At 38.3% G+C, this 16,751-nt stretch overlaps 1 protein-coding gene across 2 annotated transcripts in view; it reads right to left on the reverse strand.

Annotated features, from left to right (window-relative positions):
• The window catches only part of pcdh15a (protocadherin-related 15a), a 149,222-nt gene that overhangs the window by 94,233 nt on the left and 38,238 nt on the right, over nt 1–16,751 (reverse strand). For both annotated transcript variants that reach the window (XM_053333387.1, XM_053333386.1), the window contains exons 5-11: nt 13,261–13,416; nt 12,077–12,196; nt 11,838–11,948; nt 9,846–10,016; nt 5,519–5,627; nt 5,245–5,357; nt 2,205–2,411 (exon numbers count right to left, since the gene is read on the reverse strand). In XM_053333387.1, coding sequence (XP_053189362.1) covers nt 2,205–2,411; nt 5,245–5,357; nt 5,519–5,627; nt 9,846–10,016; nt 11,838–11,948; nt 12,077–12,196; nt 13,261–13,416 — 987 coding nt within the window. The remainder of the gene's footprint in view (nt 1–2,204; nt 2,412–5,244; nt 5,358–5,518; nt 5,628–9,845; nt 10,017–11,837; nt 11,949–12,076; nt 12,197–13,260; nt 13,417–16,751) is intronic.

Consider the following 16,751-nt stretch of genomic DNA (forward strand, 5'->3'; position numbering starts at 1 on the left):
AAAACACTGGAGAAGAAGCTGAGGATGGAACCAGAAACCAATGTTTTTTAAACTTGATTGTATCAATGAAGAGAAGGATGACAGGAAATTACTTTCGTTAAATCAACATATGCCCATTATCACCCCTGCTCCTGTTTTGGGAAAAATATTGAGCGAATTAAGCAGTTGTTAAAGAATATGGATTTTACAGCTTTTGTTGGAGGTCTCCAGTTGCTAAATGAGCTTGAAAGCACTACAAAATGGAGACATTTACCACACAGGTATAATGATTGTGAGACTCACATGATTGTGAGACCGTGTTAACAAATAAACCTGAACTCCATTCCAGTTCTTTGCTGTCTGCAGTCCACTTCGATTCACATCCATCAATGAGTCCTCTTAAGAGAGTTTGGTAAACATCAGGACTGAGTAGCTTATTGATTTTGTTATCTGTTTCCACTTCACTTTGATTTGTTAATCTTCTCCCAAGACTGAGTAAAGGGATATTCTGAAAAATGAACTGAAAGTTGGTGGTCTTTTGCTTGGACTATGTATGTTTTTGCTGACTTAGATGTAACCCAATCAGTGTTTAGGGTATGCAAAGCTGCTCTGGTGGGCGAACACACACAAACATGCACCCATATAATAACACAGTTTGTTAATTGTGTCAAATAAATATGTCCAAAAACACTTTCATCCAACTACACACACAAGAACCTGTTGAAAACATTAAACACATATTAATTAAATTTTGTATTAAAATAGAATAATTGAATAATTAAAAGTTCTGACTTAAGCAAATGCAGAGACCAGAGCAGAAACATCCATCTGCATATAAAGGAGAGCACAGCACAGCAAAACACTCCAAACACACACTCATTAGAATACAAAAGTCACAGCATCAGTAGATTATTCTATGCACGCACTCGTCATTACTGGAGACCTGCTTAGTATTTAATTCATGGTTTATGACATTCTGAAGTAACAAAAAAAGTCTATTGTTGTGATATTGTTGTGAGAGAGTTCACTTATTGTGTTTTTTCTCCAAAACAGAATCAAAAAGTCTGTAATAATTGTATGTCGTGGATGTCTCCAGCTATGAAGAGTGGTTTCATTTTGATTTTATTTTTCAAAGTGATTCATGCTTTAACAGTAGGGATGTCCCGAGTCAGTTTCCAGTGTAGAAATTAAGTTGATCAAGGCAATTTGCTATGGATCGGCATCAGCTTTATGACGTACTGCATTCCAGGTACGATAGGTGTCAAAGCAGTTTTCTTTTATACAAAACACTGAAACGCATTATGACATCCATTTCAATGTGTGATATCCACATTTACACTGTACCATAATGATACAAATGAGCAAGAGCATTTTTTGAGGCTCTTTTTTTAGAAATATTACAATTGCATGAATTTTTCAGGTTTTTGGTTGAAAGTCACATTTTAACTTTCAGTATTGTGTTCAAAATTGAGAAGTTGAGGAGAGAAGTTGTTTAAATACCTATCTAAAGCTAGTGCAACAAAGGTGTCACAGTAGCACTTCTCTCTTCAAAACACTCCTGGGCGCTATAGAACATATTTTAAGACACCAATTAGAACTGTGATACAGAATTAATGTGAAAATATCAAGTAGTCAAATGCCTAGATGGAATTTGTTTTCCTGTTATTAATGTAGTCCTACTTTAGGCCATTAAGTGTGCACTGTGCAGCTGTATTATGCAGGAAAACATAAATATTGGATTAAACTCAATAATCAAGGCCTCTGGAGTCCCCTGCTAGTAGATGCCACATAACTGAAATGTCCCTGTTTTGATCTCAGCCAGGAACCTTTGCATGTCATACCCATCTCTCTCCTCTTGTTTCCTGTATGCCACTTTGCTACCTAATAAAGGTATAAATGCAAAAAAAAAAAAAAATCTAACACACGGGGCATCCCTATTTCACACTCTTAGATGCAGTGACACACACAAACCATCCTCTTTACCTACAGGTGTACTACCAGGAGCCAGCTACACCAAGGAAAAAAATACAGCAGGAAGATAACTCATGAGCATGATATTTTCTGTGAGTATTCAACATTAACACACAAACAAATGCAAACCTTTACTCAATGTTAATCAATGTGCTACAAGTGCTTTGTGTCTGTATGCACACATATGTATAAGGGTGGACATGTGCAAAGTGTAGGTAACAGTGAGCATAGGCTGATAAAAGTGCTCTTTCTACCTCCTCAATGTCATTATCCAGAGCGATGATTCCCAGGGGGGCAGTGAGGTTGGCACTGGCTGAGATAGTCGTTCCCACTGGGGAGGACTCACTCACGTAGCCCTGATAGGTAGCAAACTGGAAATAGGGTGCCTGGTTGTTCTCATCCAGTATTTCAATAATGAGGTCAGCATAAGCTGGGAGAGGATGACCGTTGTCTTGTTCAGCCTATAAAAAATAAAAATAAAAACAACAACATGTTAGATATCAACAAGCCTTTAAAAAGACTTACTTTTTGAAATAAACTGGAAAATTTCTCTGCTGGAAACTTATTAAGAGGTGCAGTACTTCTAACGAGTCATTATGGTGAGAATAACATGGAGAGTTACGGTATGTGGACTCACCTCTTGTGCAGACACAGGGACAAAGAGCCATAATTTCTCTGAATGTCATTTCAATTACAAAAAAGCTACACTGACTAAATTTAATCAGGAGTCCATTTAAGATTAGGCCTTGGTAATTACCAACGCACTTAATGTGAATACAAGAGTTTGTGGGGGAGAGACAGTAAATAGCTAATGCTTCTAATGAGTGACCAATGAAAGAAAGACGTTCCCATAGAAATACTAGCCAGTTCAACCTCAACATTCCAAAGAACAGTGTTATCAAGTGTACCAGCACTTATTTCTGATTTTGTTCATCTATAACTGATTAACATTCCTTCCCATTCATTTTCCATTGCAAGTAACACAACACAATACATGATCACATATTAAAATGTGTGTTGTCTCATCTCTTCACAAAACATAAACCTAAAATAAGCTCAAGCAACGTTACATGTGACACTACCACACTGTGAATGTGGTCCAGTCAGGCTGTCACTGTGGAGTTTCCTGCTAAGCAGCACACATACTACTGCCTCCCACACTGGAATGCTTCAGAAACATTACAGCTTTGAAAATACAGATGGAGAGGGGGAGTGAGGCAACATCAGTTTAAGGCATTACCTGGAACTAATTCGTCACATTAGTTCGATTTCACTGAACTTGTGTTGCAGAGTGTTGATTGTAACACAATAATATGTTTCTACTGCTAAATGCTAAACTGCAGGGGCCAAAAAACTTTAATTGTTGTTTGAGTGCATACCATATGATTCCTTCCCTCTGCTGCACATCCAGTTGAGTTTCGTTTGCAGCTGAGAGTCACGCCTGTTTTTTTTGTCTTTTTGCCATGACAATGTTATACCAGACTATCCTTCCTCAATATTTTCTACCTTTTTCCCTGATCTGACTGATAATAAAGAACACCCACATTTCGCTGACCCAAAGATCTAATCTGCACACACAAATACCTGAGGGGAAAGTGCTGTCATTGACAGACAAAGTGTGTATGCCTGGATGTTCTCTCTTTGTCTTGATATTCACACACACACACACACACACACACACACACACACACACACACACACACACACACACACACACAGACACACACACACACACACGCACACACACACGCACACACACACACCAACTCGAACAGGTTTATCTAAGGGAGGAAAGACAGGGTTCCCTAGTGATTTTGCTCTTTAGCGATGTCCCTATTTCTGGGAGGCAGTGCTAAATGACCTGCGCTCCACTGCTACAACAAACAGGCCTGCAGGAGATTCATTGCTACTGAAAGTCAGTGTTTATCACTCACTCTTGATTCTCCTACCCTGACTCCATCATCCTTATCGTGTCATAGTGAATCTCTTTCCTTTCTATTTTCTATATGACTACCCTATTTCTCTACTTCTCCATCTACCTTTGTCACTCATCTTCATTTCATCCCAGTCATAGTCATAAGACTCCATCAGGATCACGACGACATGACTTATGAAGAACAACAACAGATGTGTTTTCTAAAATACGCCCAAGTTGCTGCAGCTCATTTCCCTATTAGTGTATGATGATCCTCTCAAGAATTAGCTGTTAACCACACACTAAGCTGAACACTCTCAAGATACCAAAGTCTAATTCTCACTTTCCTTGCTCCTCTGAGTCCTAGAGCAATGGTTCCTCATCCCTCTCTGTGACTCAGGTAGATAAGGCTTCTACCCTCCTCCACACATCTCTCTATATTTCTTGGTCTTTTCCAGCTCCCCCTTTGAACTACCTTGCTTCCTCTAGCTATGCGTAATCCTCCCCAAGAAATACAAAATGCAAAATGCTTCTCGTATGATCAATCTTTCCTCTCCTCCTTCCTCTTGTAGAAATCAGCTCTTCCTCTCATCTCTTGACTTGCCAACTATCCCGGTAAACAGCAGGTTACACCACGCATAGAGGTGTTCTAGAGGTTAGTGATGGGTGGATGGAAAGTTCATCTGTGCTGCTGCTCTGCACTGGCAGCACTAAGGCAATCCCTGACTCTGCTTTAAATTACGATTCATGAGAGCACAGCAGCCTTTCCTCTTGCTAAGTCCATAAATCATAACATCTTTTTCACCCTAATCTCCAAAGCAGCTAAAGATAAGGTTAATGGCCTTCAGGACTGAGGCTATCTAGGTGGAGCCGGGCATGGGTGCATGCTAAATTCACTGAGATATTAGTTAAACTTGATGTGGCACGAGCATATTACAAATATGAAGACAGAAGTGAGATGTTTAATAAAACAGTTTTGTTTTCCTAAAACAGCAAAGGAATCAATATTTTACCTTGAGCTAAACCTTGAATAAGATAATAAATGGATGGTTCACATTCATTAGATATTTTTGGAAAATTGGAATTGTTGCACTTTAAACAACCAAACAAAAAATTGTCTGTAAATTCACAGCATAATTTTTGCTTGCAGTAATTTTTCAAAGTAATGTACGTTGGTCCTATATTGTTTAGCCTACTCATTGTGTGACCTTACAGCACACTGTAGTTCTTTAAATCAGGTTTAGGTTCAATCAAAGGTCACACTGTAACTCTCACCAGTGCATGGGAGGCTCTGTAACCTTTAATAAAACAAAAACAGGACTGATTCTGGTGATATAATAATAACAAGTGAACATGTCAAACTGAATTTCATTTTTTACCTTGACAATGAGTGTGAACCTCTGATAATCGTCCCTGCTGATGGGTTGAAGAACACGCAGCTCTGCAGTGGTTCTGTTCAGGGAGAAATACTCCGGATATGTGACCGGATGACCTGCAATAAGGAAATAAAAACATTCACTTATTTGGATTCAGTGCACTTTATGGTACCATCAAGAACACTGGAGTGAACATTCAGAAGTCAAGTCATGGCAGACCGTCAGAGCCAAAGAAGATTAAATACATAAAATCAATGAAGATACGTGATGAACCTACCAACAAGGATGTAGTATAAAATGCCAGGTCTGTCTGATGGGGGTTGTATGTTTCTATCCATGTCCACTGCCCGGATTGGAGGGGTCACATTCAATGGATTCAGTTTGCTCTGCAACAAGGAATGAGAAAATTAGTCAACAGCACCACAACACACTCAGATTCAAATCAATTTATTTCCTGTTGTATGTGTGGTTGCAGCCTACAGTTACACAGATATAATAACTGAGTGCATTATTATACAGAGAGAGGAATTTCAGTATCTTGTGAAACAATTTTTCCCATCATCATCTGCCCTGAAAAAAACATATTTTGTGTGCTATGTAATAATATCTTGGCTTCTGTATAATCTTTTATGACATGTTGCATTTTAGTTCCTCACAACTCTGCTCCTCCAGATAAAAACAGCACTCTCTAGAGTGGCTGCTTTGGACTTTCCTCCTGACCCATTAAAATGTTTTCTTCTTTTAAATGGGATGAGAGGAGCTGATGGGCATTATTGAAGCTCACCCTATCTCAACCTGCTGATTCTGTATCCCTCTTAATAATCTTATCATGCGTCAGTCTCTTCTCCATACAGTAGTAGGATAGTGCTTGAGCCTGTAGTCACCAAAACTTCAGAAATAAGAAAGCTGCAACCATGTGAGCTTTCCCCAGTTGGTGCTGGTAGTTATACTTATCCTTAGTTTCAGGAAAGTAGAGACCACAGTGTCTTACTCATTGTGGTATAAAAAAAGGCTTCCAACATTGATTATTGGGAAATCAAAAAGAACACAGCTGATTTAGGCAAGTGCTTTCGCAGTCACAATCCATAGCACATTGGGCAATTATTAGGGTATTTACTGAATAAGCCAGTGCTATTAAATCTTTTTCTCATCAGCATGCTTCTAAATATGCCTAATAGGGTTGAATATCTAGGATAATCTGTTTGTGGTACTGGAGGCAACTTTTCCTATTCATGCATACGCAGACATCATCAGCACTAATTATCCAGGCTTACCCCTACACTTTTGCACCAACATATGGCTAAGTGGGAATATGTTTAGCACATCACATTTAAGAATACCTCTCCTCATGCAAAATGCCTCCATATGGCTGATACAATGTGCGTCAGTATGCAAAGAGGCCTGTGCTGAATTTCCTTAGCATAGACAGCGACATGGCTAACAGCTCTCTGGCAGGAAGAATCCCTCCCTGAGGGGTATATTTATATCCCACAGCTCTGGAGTAATCCTTACACCCCTCCCTAACCAGCCCTCTCACTTTTACAATGTCTGGAGGTGCGCTAAATCAAATCCCCCTAGCTCTGCACAATGATGATTAGCTATAATACCCTCCTCCAGCAGTCATTATCTGAGGGACTCCAGAGCCCACATTATATCCCCCCAGGGCAAAAAATAAATACAGATCAACTTAATAATGCCTGTCTAGCCATTGTGATTAATTACAATACACTCATCAATTATGAGAAGACAAATCTCCCTGTGGACAGATATGTTAGCATAATGGTTACACTGCAGAATGGAGAAAAATCAAAGACTAGCAAAAAACCGACTGAAAACTGCAAACCCAATGTAGGCCATTCCTAAAACATGTTATGAAATTTAAATGTGCACTGTTTAAGGAAAGTAAAAAGAGGAGAATATGTCATTTATTATGAAACAGATGATGCACTAGAATTATTCTGGAAAAACCCAAAGCTAGGAACTGAGTGTTGTGTAAATATGTAGAGGATGCATTAAAGTTGTGTCAGTGTATAAAGTAAAGGATAAATGCATTGTCTCTATAACATCAGACTGTACTGATATGAAGCTTTGGGAGAATTACACCATGTAGTGATCAGAGGTAAAAAAAAACAGGACCAAAAAGGAGAAAGGCCAACCTTTTCACTGGTGAAAAGGCTTTGGTTTGTGTAGCAAAAGCTTTGGTTTGTGCAGCCAGAGCTCCAAGGTCCTGCATAGCATTCTGCAAACCTTTTATCATAAATAATACATTATATGGGCAAACTGAATGGAAAACCTGAACAAACAACTGTGACTCTGTATGGCTGCTCTCCCTTTACTACAGCTATAGATACACACGCACACACACAGATGTATTGTCTGTCTCTGTCTCTCTCTGTCTCTGTAGACCTCAATATATAACGTTTGAGAATCTCAACCAATCTATACAGCTCCCATTGTGTCGATATTGCCGGCATCTGTGTTATTTAATCTCTTTGCCTCTCTCTGTTTAATCTCTGTTCAGTTTAATTCAGTTCAGTTCCACATGTATGTTCACCCCAGTACATTTAACCCACATTTGATGCAGTCTTTTCAAACACTTTTTTCGAGTAGTACAGTATACTCAGCTAAGTGTATCCTATTACCTCACACTCAATTTGGTGGCTGAAATGAATCTATTAGTCTGCCTTCCAATTTACAATAAAAACAAACAAACAAACAAAAATGGTCAATTATTATCCACTCAAAAAGAGCTGAATGCTTTGCAACATATTGCATAAAAGTAGAAAATCTGTGAAAATAATTGTATTGGCAGGTCTACAAAGTTTACAAAATATTGTAATGAACTGGGCACGTTACTGTTACGTGTGTTATAAATAAGAAAGTTTTAGCCCATATTTTGTACTGTTAAGTTAAAATGCTGGTTTTTCCTGAGTGTCTGTGAACCCGTCTCGTGAGTGAGACGCTGCAGCTAGCGTGTAGGTGTGTGTTGTTCTCTTGTAGTGGACTTTTCTGTTAGGCTTTTGTTGTTTTGGCGTTGGCTACGGCCCACAGTAGCCTGTATTACAATCAGGAATAAAGAGCCAGCTAAACCGGCTAACGTCTCGGCGTGTGGTTATTGAGGGACATTATAATATTATATTTATTTGGTCAAGGGCTAATACACAGACAAGCTAATGTGGGAAGTTAAGAGTTTCTGACTGACATCTGCAATTTGTCTTCCGACTATGGAAGGTAACTGGAGCATTCAGAGGAAACCCATGTGTTGACGGGGCAAACATGCAAACTCCACACTGAATGCAGCCACACTGAGATCCAAATCCACACCCTTACTGATCTGAGGAGACCACAGTGCTGACTCCAGTTCAACCCAGTCCAGTAAATCCAATCAAATTCAGTCCTGACTTCTCCAATCCCATCAACATAGTTAGTCTACATAGCTAGTCTGCTGATAAGGACCATATAATATGGTCAAAGAAGCTAGTAAGTGGACCTTGATTTGAGACTGAAAATGGTTTCTATCCAAGATTATTAAGAAGTGTCAAACTCAACCAACTTTTAAGTTAACATGAATGAGAAACCCTTGAGGTGCTTGAGATTATGGAATCACAAGGGTAGAGAATAGCAACTAAATGGACCTCGAGGACAGATTTCATTTACCAGTCAAAGTTATAATGTCACTTTTTATATATACCATTCATATATTGTATTTTCATTATATTTTATTATGTTATACTTGTTATTGTATGCATATTATTAGAATACGTTGTTACTTCGCTAGGCACTGAGGGCAATTATACAATGTTGGGAATCAGTCTTACATATGTAGCTCATTAAGCACACGTATAATATACTGCATATAGCTTCTAATTTTTATTTCTTGTCCAGTTTGTTCTCTGCTTACTGTTTATTTTGTGTATGTGTATTTAATTTGGATTTATGGATAGTTTCCCCCATTTTTACGTTTGTATCCCTGCTTGCTCTAACTTTTTCTACCTTACCTACTGTGTAGTGGTCTGTTTATCTTAGTCCAAGCTAGTCTATTCCAACACAGCCCATTTCAATTCAGTTAATTTCATTCCTTTTGATTCAGTCCATTTCATTTCAATCCGCTCTAATATTCTGTCCATGTATAGAAATACACAGTACATACAGATTTCTAGAGAAATAGATAAACTGTGTATAGACATATATAAATTCTAGTAGTGTGCTACTTTCTATCCACCTTACCAGTGTTGCTAAACTGTCATCTCAGGTCAACTCAGCCCTCAGCTCTAATTGCTGGTCCAACAGACCAGAAAATGCCCCTTGAATTATCATGCTGAGAAAAAAACAGCAAAACTTACTCTGCCTCCAGGTGAGCAGGCAAAAACAAGGCGTTTAAAAGGTGTGGTATCGTTAAATATTTAGCTTAACAGGAATACATGTGGCACAAATGGTTCACATATATGTGCACAAGGCATAAGCAAACACGGGATGACAGACAAAAACACGGCCTCTGTGCACAGTAATACAAATATGCACATACTATTAACTGGAGGAATTCTGTTGAAATGACCTTGTGGAACAGCAGTATGTTTGCACTTGCTTGTCTGCCCCGCTCTTACCGGTTCAGTGAATTCAGGGATTGCAACGCGGTAGGTGATGGGGTTGCAGTCGTGGGTGTTGTTAACCAAAACACAAGGCAGAAACATGGGGCCCAGGTCGTCTCCGTCCAGAACGTCCACGGTCAGAGTCGTGGTAGCTGTTCGTCTGTTGGGAGGGAATGGAGCGCGGTCCTGGAAAACAAAACAAATGCTTTCAATTTCAACCTTCAAACTCCCAGACGATTTGTTGCTTTGTGCACTGGGTCTACACACTGCTTGAGCTAAAATCAATGTAACATGTTAAAACCATCACACATTTCTGCAGCTGGTTTTAAGTATGTATTGCAGTGGTGGCTGCTCTTCATTTGTTTGGCTGCAGGAAATGATGCTGAAACCCTTTTTCTTCTGCTTAAACTTAATATAATAAATACTGAAAATATTTTCTGGTGGAAAAGTGACTAACTAATTTATTTTTTATTGCACTGCATCAATGTCAAATCATATTCAATAAAAAAAGGTTATAGGAGCTTAGACATAAAACTAAATGTTATGTTATAAATGTGATGTTTTGCTACATAATCCATGTCTTTGGTAGAGACTTTTTAAACAGTACCCAAGTAACAATGCAATCCCACTTCAGACCATTAGAAACCAGATGGATCAGCACTATGTTCTACAAATATTTTATTTTCAAGGAAATAATTTTTGTTAATAAAACATATGTTGCAGCTTGTGGTACTGTTACTTCCCAGAGTGGTACCCTGACAAGCGAGCACCACACTTCAAAGATTCACATTGTCGGTGTAATTGAAGTCTTGAGACAGCGCAGTTCTAGTAAATACCATGCCTTCTTTCTTTCTTTACTTCCTCATGCATGAAATGGAGAGAATGGGAGATGGAGTGACTGCTAAATGATTATCTGTCCTCTTCCATTCTCTAGTCTAGAGCGTAATCTTTCATCATCACTTTTTAAGGGAAGAGATTATGTAATCAGTGAATGGGACGTAATTATGATATAATTATAATTGCTGCTTGTTTTTTTGTAAATATAGGTTCCATATATTGAGAGTCCGTTATCAAACGATGTGGCATAAAGAGCAGTCTATGGAAATGTGGGACTCTTAGCCTGGCTGTTTCTCTGATTTAATTCTTGGCCAGTTGCTGCCTAATAGCCAAGGGTAGGGACCAGAGAAAGAGCATAAAAATGGCCTCATTATAATTCATGCCACTTTAATGGCATCATTAGGATTACTTGTTTTACAATATTTTCTCAGCCATGTTGCCCCATGAGGGTGTGAAGTAAAATACCCTCCCTCAAGTAAAACCCATAGTTAAAACAATGTAAATAAAAAAAAGTAGGTTGTGCTGAATCCCGGGAGGGTTCAGTATTCTTTGCCCAATATGCTGACCGTAAGAAATTTGAAATGAATATAAGTTAAATGTGAGTTAAACAGCTTGTTTTTGTCATGTCTTTAACTGCCAATTGTGAGCTCTCTAATTACTTCTTGTTAACATGTCAAAAGGAATAAGCATCTTCCTCTGATTGGTAAAACTGAAAGTGAAAAGGATGGTTTGCTAAATGATGAAAAAATTAGTACTCTTTAAAAATACACTTTTCCTTAAAACTGCACTCTGGGTAGGAAGTATGCAGTGTGAAGACTTGAAGTCATTGAAGCAGCAAAGTATTGACTTTTTTTGTGTGATTTTGTTTAAAACATCCACCCCCTCAAATACGTGAACAAGCTGAAATGTGGAGAGAACACTGTCTTAGATCAGGAAAGGAAAAAGGTCCTGGAGTGCTACAATTGAAAATGTGTGAATACAGCCACTGAAAATAAAAACATTAGTCACTTTAATAGGATTATGAGTTTTCTAATCACAAGGTCAACAAAAAAGGACACAAATCGAGTCAGACATTAAAATCAAGCCCTATTTGTAATCTATTGATATTCATACCGGTGTTTACACTAGCAATCAAAGGTAACTGTGCATATGCAGATCCAGCTCACTTACATTGGCTTGTACCAAGACCAGGTAGCGAGTTCTCTCCTCATAGTTTAGCCTCTCTGCCAGAGTAATGTGCCCTGAAAGTGTGTTTGCAACACTCACTGTCCTGTTAGATGCCTGGAACACAGAGAGAGTTGATAAGATAAGACAAAAAGAAAGGTGAATGTGAGTAATAAGTTGTTGATTGTTGAAGAAATTTACAATGGTGTAGAGGGTATTTATCATGGCGTGACTTGTCCATATACCGGGTCATTGGGGTTGTAAAGAATGCTGTATTCTATATGTCCATTTGGCCCATCATCAATGTCTGTAGCGCCATTATTTCCTGAGAAACCGGTGAATATGGTTGTTCCAACTGGTGTGAGCTAGAGAAAAATGAGAGTGGCAAAAAGAAAAGTCAACGACTCAAAAAGCCCCTTGTGAGTACAACATCCTCTTATAGTACTGTGGAGAGCCCATGCATATAGCTATTACTGTAGCCACTCCACTCCATTAGTATGCTAAAAGAAAAAAAAATCAAAAAGGGAAATGTTGCAGTCAGCAGCAGTCTGAAGGCTTACGAACACTACTGAAAGAATAACAAAAAGTAAGCATGAGAACTGCTGCTGTTCCCTAGAGCCCAAATCCACAGAACCAGGCAGTGGGCAGGAGAGCTTGTTCAGGGAAGAAGTTGACAGCAATGTGGAATGACTCACTATACTGTTGGGGCTGCTGCATATGGCTATGATAACCCACTCTGACTGGAATTTTAGACATGCAGTGTACAGTGTGAAAAACAGAGAGTCAGGGTTGTCAAGAACGCAGCAGGGAATTATTTTCTAATCAGAAAACATATAACTGTAAAGTCAATGGATTTGATTAATTGTCTTGAAACATTGAAGGTGATGCAGTTTTTTTTTTTAAATGGAAAAAAGGTTGTACTGTCTCTTGCTGGCTAGATGTATACAATTGAATGCACAGCAGGCTGCAGCACATTTCCACAGTGCTCTCCTGACCTTCCTGCATGCATGAATATCTTATAAAATGTGTACAGATTGATTGCTAAGGATGAAGATACTTTACGTTCTATTTTTCCACATATTAAAGGAGGTCAACTAGAAAACTAGTAACTAATAGTTGAAGGTGGTCAGTTGCAGGTGGTCAAGCTTTTCAATAACAGATTCAGTGGATTCAACTTGATTTTTCAGGACAATGAACAACATTTCTGTTTTGATGCCAACCCCATGGGGACACTGAGATGAAAGTTCTGAAAGCAAAACATAACCTGCACCACTTTTCATTAAGACTGGCATTTTTTTCGACAAACAACATATGCCCTCAGGTTATTTGGGATTTATGTATTTTTATACAGTATGCATTGATCACATTAAAGTCCTGCAAAATGTTTAGGGTTACAAACCTTGAATAACCAACAGCAGGAGGTTCTTACCTCATTTACTGCAACATAATAGCGTGGCTGCTGAAAGCTAGGGGTGTTGTCATTCCTGTCCCTCACAACAATCCGTACCTCGTGAAAAATAACAGTACCAACCAGCTCATTGGTGCACTGGACCTGAACCACAATGGTGGTGATGTAGTTGGGAGGCTGAGAGAGAAAAGAGAGACAGCGTCATACAATGTCATACAAGTAGCACAATGAAAGTTGTTGTTCATGTCCTTTTTGTCCAATATACAGACTGAGAGTTGACTACGATCAAAGCAAAAACCTTTTTTTTCCCCCTGATATTTCTAATATTTGTCTGCACTGCAGGTTTACTTGGTACACTGGGTGAATGAACTGAGCATATTTACATACACACATAGACACAAATTCCAGCATTTATTAACATAATAAAGCATAAAGAGTGAATTATTATACTATACCAACACCAATACCACTAAGTCTGTGGCTTTAATACTTTTTCTCTAACATCATGAATTCAAATGTGTTCCAAAAATGAAGAAGCAATGGGGTAATGGAAGACAATAATTTAGTAGTCTAGTTAGAGTCAGAGATAATTGCCTTGTTTTGATAATTTTGACATGATTGCTATTATCAGTCAAATTTACTAGATGCTAATTTAGGCTATCTTACATGTCAAGTTTGATTTATCACCATTCATAGCTGTTCGCTGTTTGTAAGCAAGAAAGATGACAAAGAGCTGCAAATGGGAGCAAAGTCACAGTGCAACACAAATAACTGAGACACAGACAGCGAATTGAGCTTCTTCCCCAATCTGATTGGGTAACTCCTTAATGAAAACATCAATTTAGCATTTACTTACAAATTAAAGACAATTTTTATAATACTATTTTTTCTAAATCTTGTCATTTTTATACTGCAGATATAATATTAGTGAGACAACCACTGTTTATGTTTTTTAAAGATGTTACAAAAGCAAACTATGATGAACTTACTAGCATCAGGAAATCTTTCTGCCATAATGTATGGAGTTCTGTGTAGGATTTACGTGCTCAGTTAATTGAGCAGTATGTATTGTATAAACTCCAAAGTCCATCATAAGTAATTTATGGTTTCACTACATTTTGTCGCCGCAGCTTCAGAATTGCAGCAGGCGCTGGCACACAGTATGTATTTGGATACATTGTAAATCATTTCTACACTCCCCTAGACTCTTTCCGTCGGGGCAGCGCGCGCTTCGACTGCCGTTTTCACTGCCTAACCTGCGCGTGTTGTGTGTTTCATCACTTGATGAGCATCAACAACACCACCGAGGTAAACGCGAAAGTTCCAGTCATAGACAGTTATTATTTACGCTCTACTTTAGCCTAGTTTATGGTTTGGGGGGCCTTAAAACTGAAACTTAAATGATGAATGGTCACTTAGCGAAGGTTTACTTGTGAAGGCCAATGCCAGATGTAGGCTATGAATCTGAATTAATTTAGGTATTTCCCATCTCCAAAAGGCCAACTCAAAATCCACCAGAGTGCAGGAAATCATATCTAACAAAACCACGTTTTTCAATAATTAATTGATTATCCGTTAATTGCCATTAATACTTGAACCACCAGGTGGAGCCACTTACTTTTTTAGTGAAATTGAGTTGTACCGCATAAACTGTAAAACAAATGCACCTCACTGCCTTCCCAAAAAAAAAGAAAAAATACAAAGTGCACCTAAATCTGTTCACTGTGGCGTGTTGATGAACTTGGTAGCATTTACTTGTGAAGTTGTTAGTTCATGGAGTTGTGGTTTGGCAACTGTGTAGTTTAGCTATGTGAGGCTAATGTTAAACTAGCTTCTTGAATAGCAGCAGCTGCTTGGTTAATGCAGGCCAAGAGCTGAGTGTCAGACATCAGGACTTTAATTACACATGCTTCCAACAAAATCAACACAAAAGTGATGAACTATATGCGACACCCCCCTGTTCTGACTATAAATGCATTTTAAAGGCGGCAGTAAATTAACTGATAAGGTTGGAGCGACATTTGTGCGTCTGTTGCAGCTGAGCAGCTGTTTCTGGCAGCTGGACTAAGTTTGCTACAGTAAACACACACATCACTCCATCATGTAGATCAGGTCTGAAGATAAACTGGCTCTTTCTGTTAAAGGGGAGTTTTTCCTTGCCGCTGTCGCTAAGTGCTTGATCATGGGGGAATGTTGGACCTGTTGCTTGAACGGTCTGGACCTGCTTTATGTTAACTGTGCCTTGAGTTACATAAATTATAAAATAAACAACACAAATAATTCAATTTCAATTACAAATGACTAAGATCCTGTCTGTCGCTATATAACAACTGGCCCAAAAAACTATTAAACACAGCAGCTGCACAACTTCCAGTTTCACTGGAGGACATTAATTAGATGAAACAAGATGTTGTACACATCTAACAATTAATTAATGTTTAATCAAAATTGTTGCAGCCTTCAGAATCATCTTCATTGGCCAAATATATTTACAAATATAAGAAATTTGACTCTGGTGTAAGGGCTGTCATTGTACTTACACAAACAACATCACAACAATCTTCAGAAATATACACAAGGAATGACTATAAGCAAGTTAAAGTGTTTCTGTGAACTGTAAACAGGATCCACCCGCCAGGCACATAAGCAGTTATACCTACAGTCTATGGGACACAATTAGACTTAACCTGCCTGTTGTGTTCTTTTAATAGTATTGTGTTATTTGCTTTCAGTTGGTAGGCTAAATGTGAACTTGCTAAGCTTAAGGCAAACATTAGTTGGCTGATGACCATCTGCAGTAAACCGTTATCTGCGTGTCCATCATTTGTTAACTAATTTTCACTGATTGAACACTCAACAACAATAATATGTACAGTTTTTATTTCATCATGTCATGCTCTGATGTTTGATCTGTCACTTGGAACATTGAGCTACAGCTGAGCGATGCTGTGTTTAAATATTCTGCTCTAGTTGTTGTCACATGCATGCACACTCTAAACAGTCCCTTTGGCCTCCATCAAAATTACAAAAGAAAAAAAAAAGATATATATATATTTTCTTTCTGCTCGGATCTACACTGATGTAATAAATGGACTCCAAGTGATGGAAATCTGTTGTAGCGACCCTGGATACAGCTTATTCCCTTATTCATATTATGAGTGCAAGAAGTTTGAAGTTCTTCTGAAAAGTTTTTCAATGCTACAGTAAAAAAACCCAAAAAAAACAAAAATAAAAACATAAACATTTAAAAAGACAATTAAAACCTTAAAATATGCTTCATTTCTACTACATCATTTGATGCGGCCTCAGAAATCTCAGAGAAGACTTGACTCAGCTATAATTAATGTATAAACTAATACAACAGTTAATCATGGCCATGAGAACAGTGACCACGGGACAGAAAGAGGCTCAGTGTAATCTGTTCACACAATTTTTTCCTCTGTTGCTTAAAACCTTTTTTCTAAGTAGAAAACTAAAGTGGATGTTTTTATTCCCCAAGTCCTCATTACAAA

The sequence above is a fragment of the Scomber japonicus genome, chromosome 14, assembly GCF_027409825.1.
Source record: "Scomber japonicus isolate fScoJap1 chromosome 14, fScoJap1.pri, whole genome shotgun sequence".
Taxonomy (NCBI): Eukaryota; Metazoa; Chordata; class Actinopteri; order Scombriformes; family Scombridae; genus Scomber; species Scomber japonicus.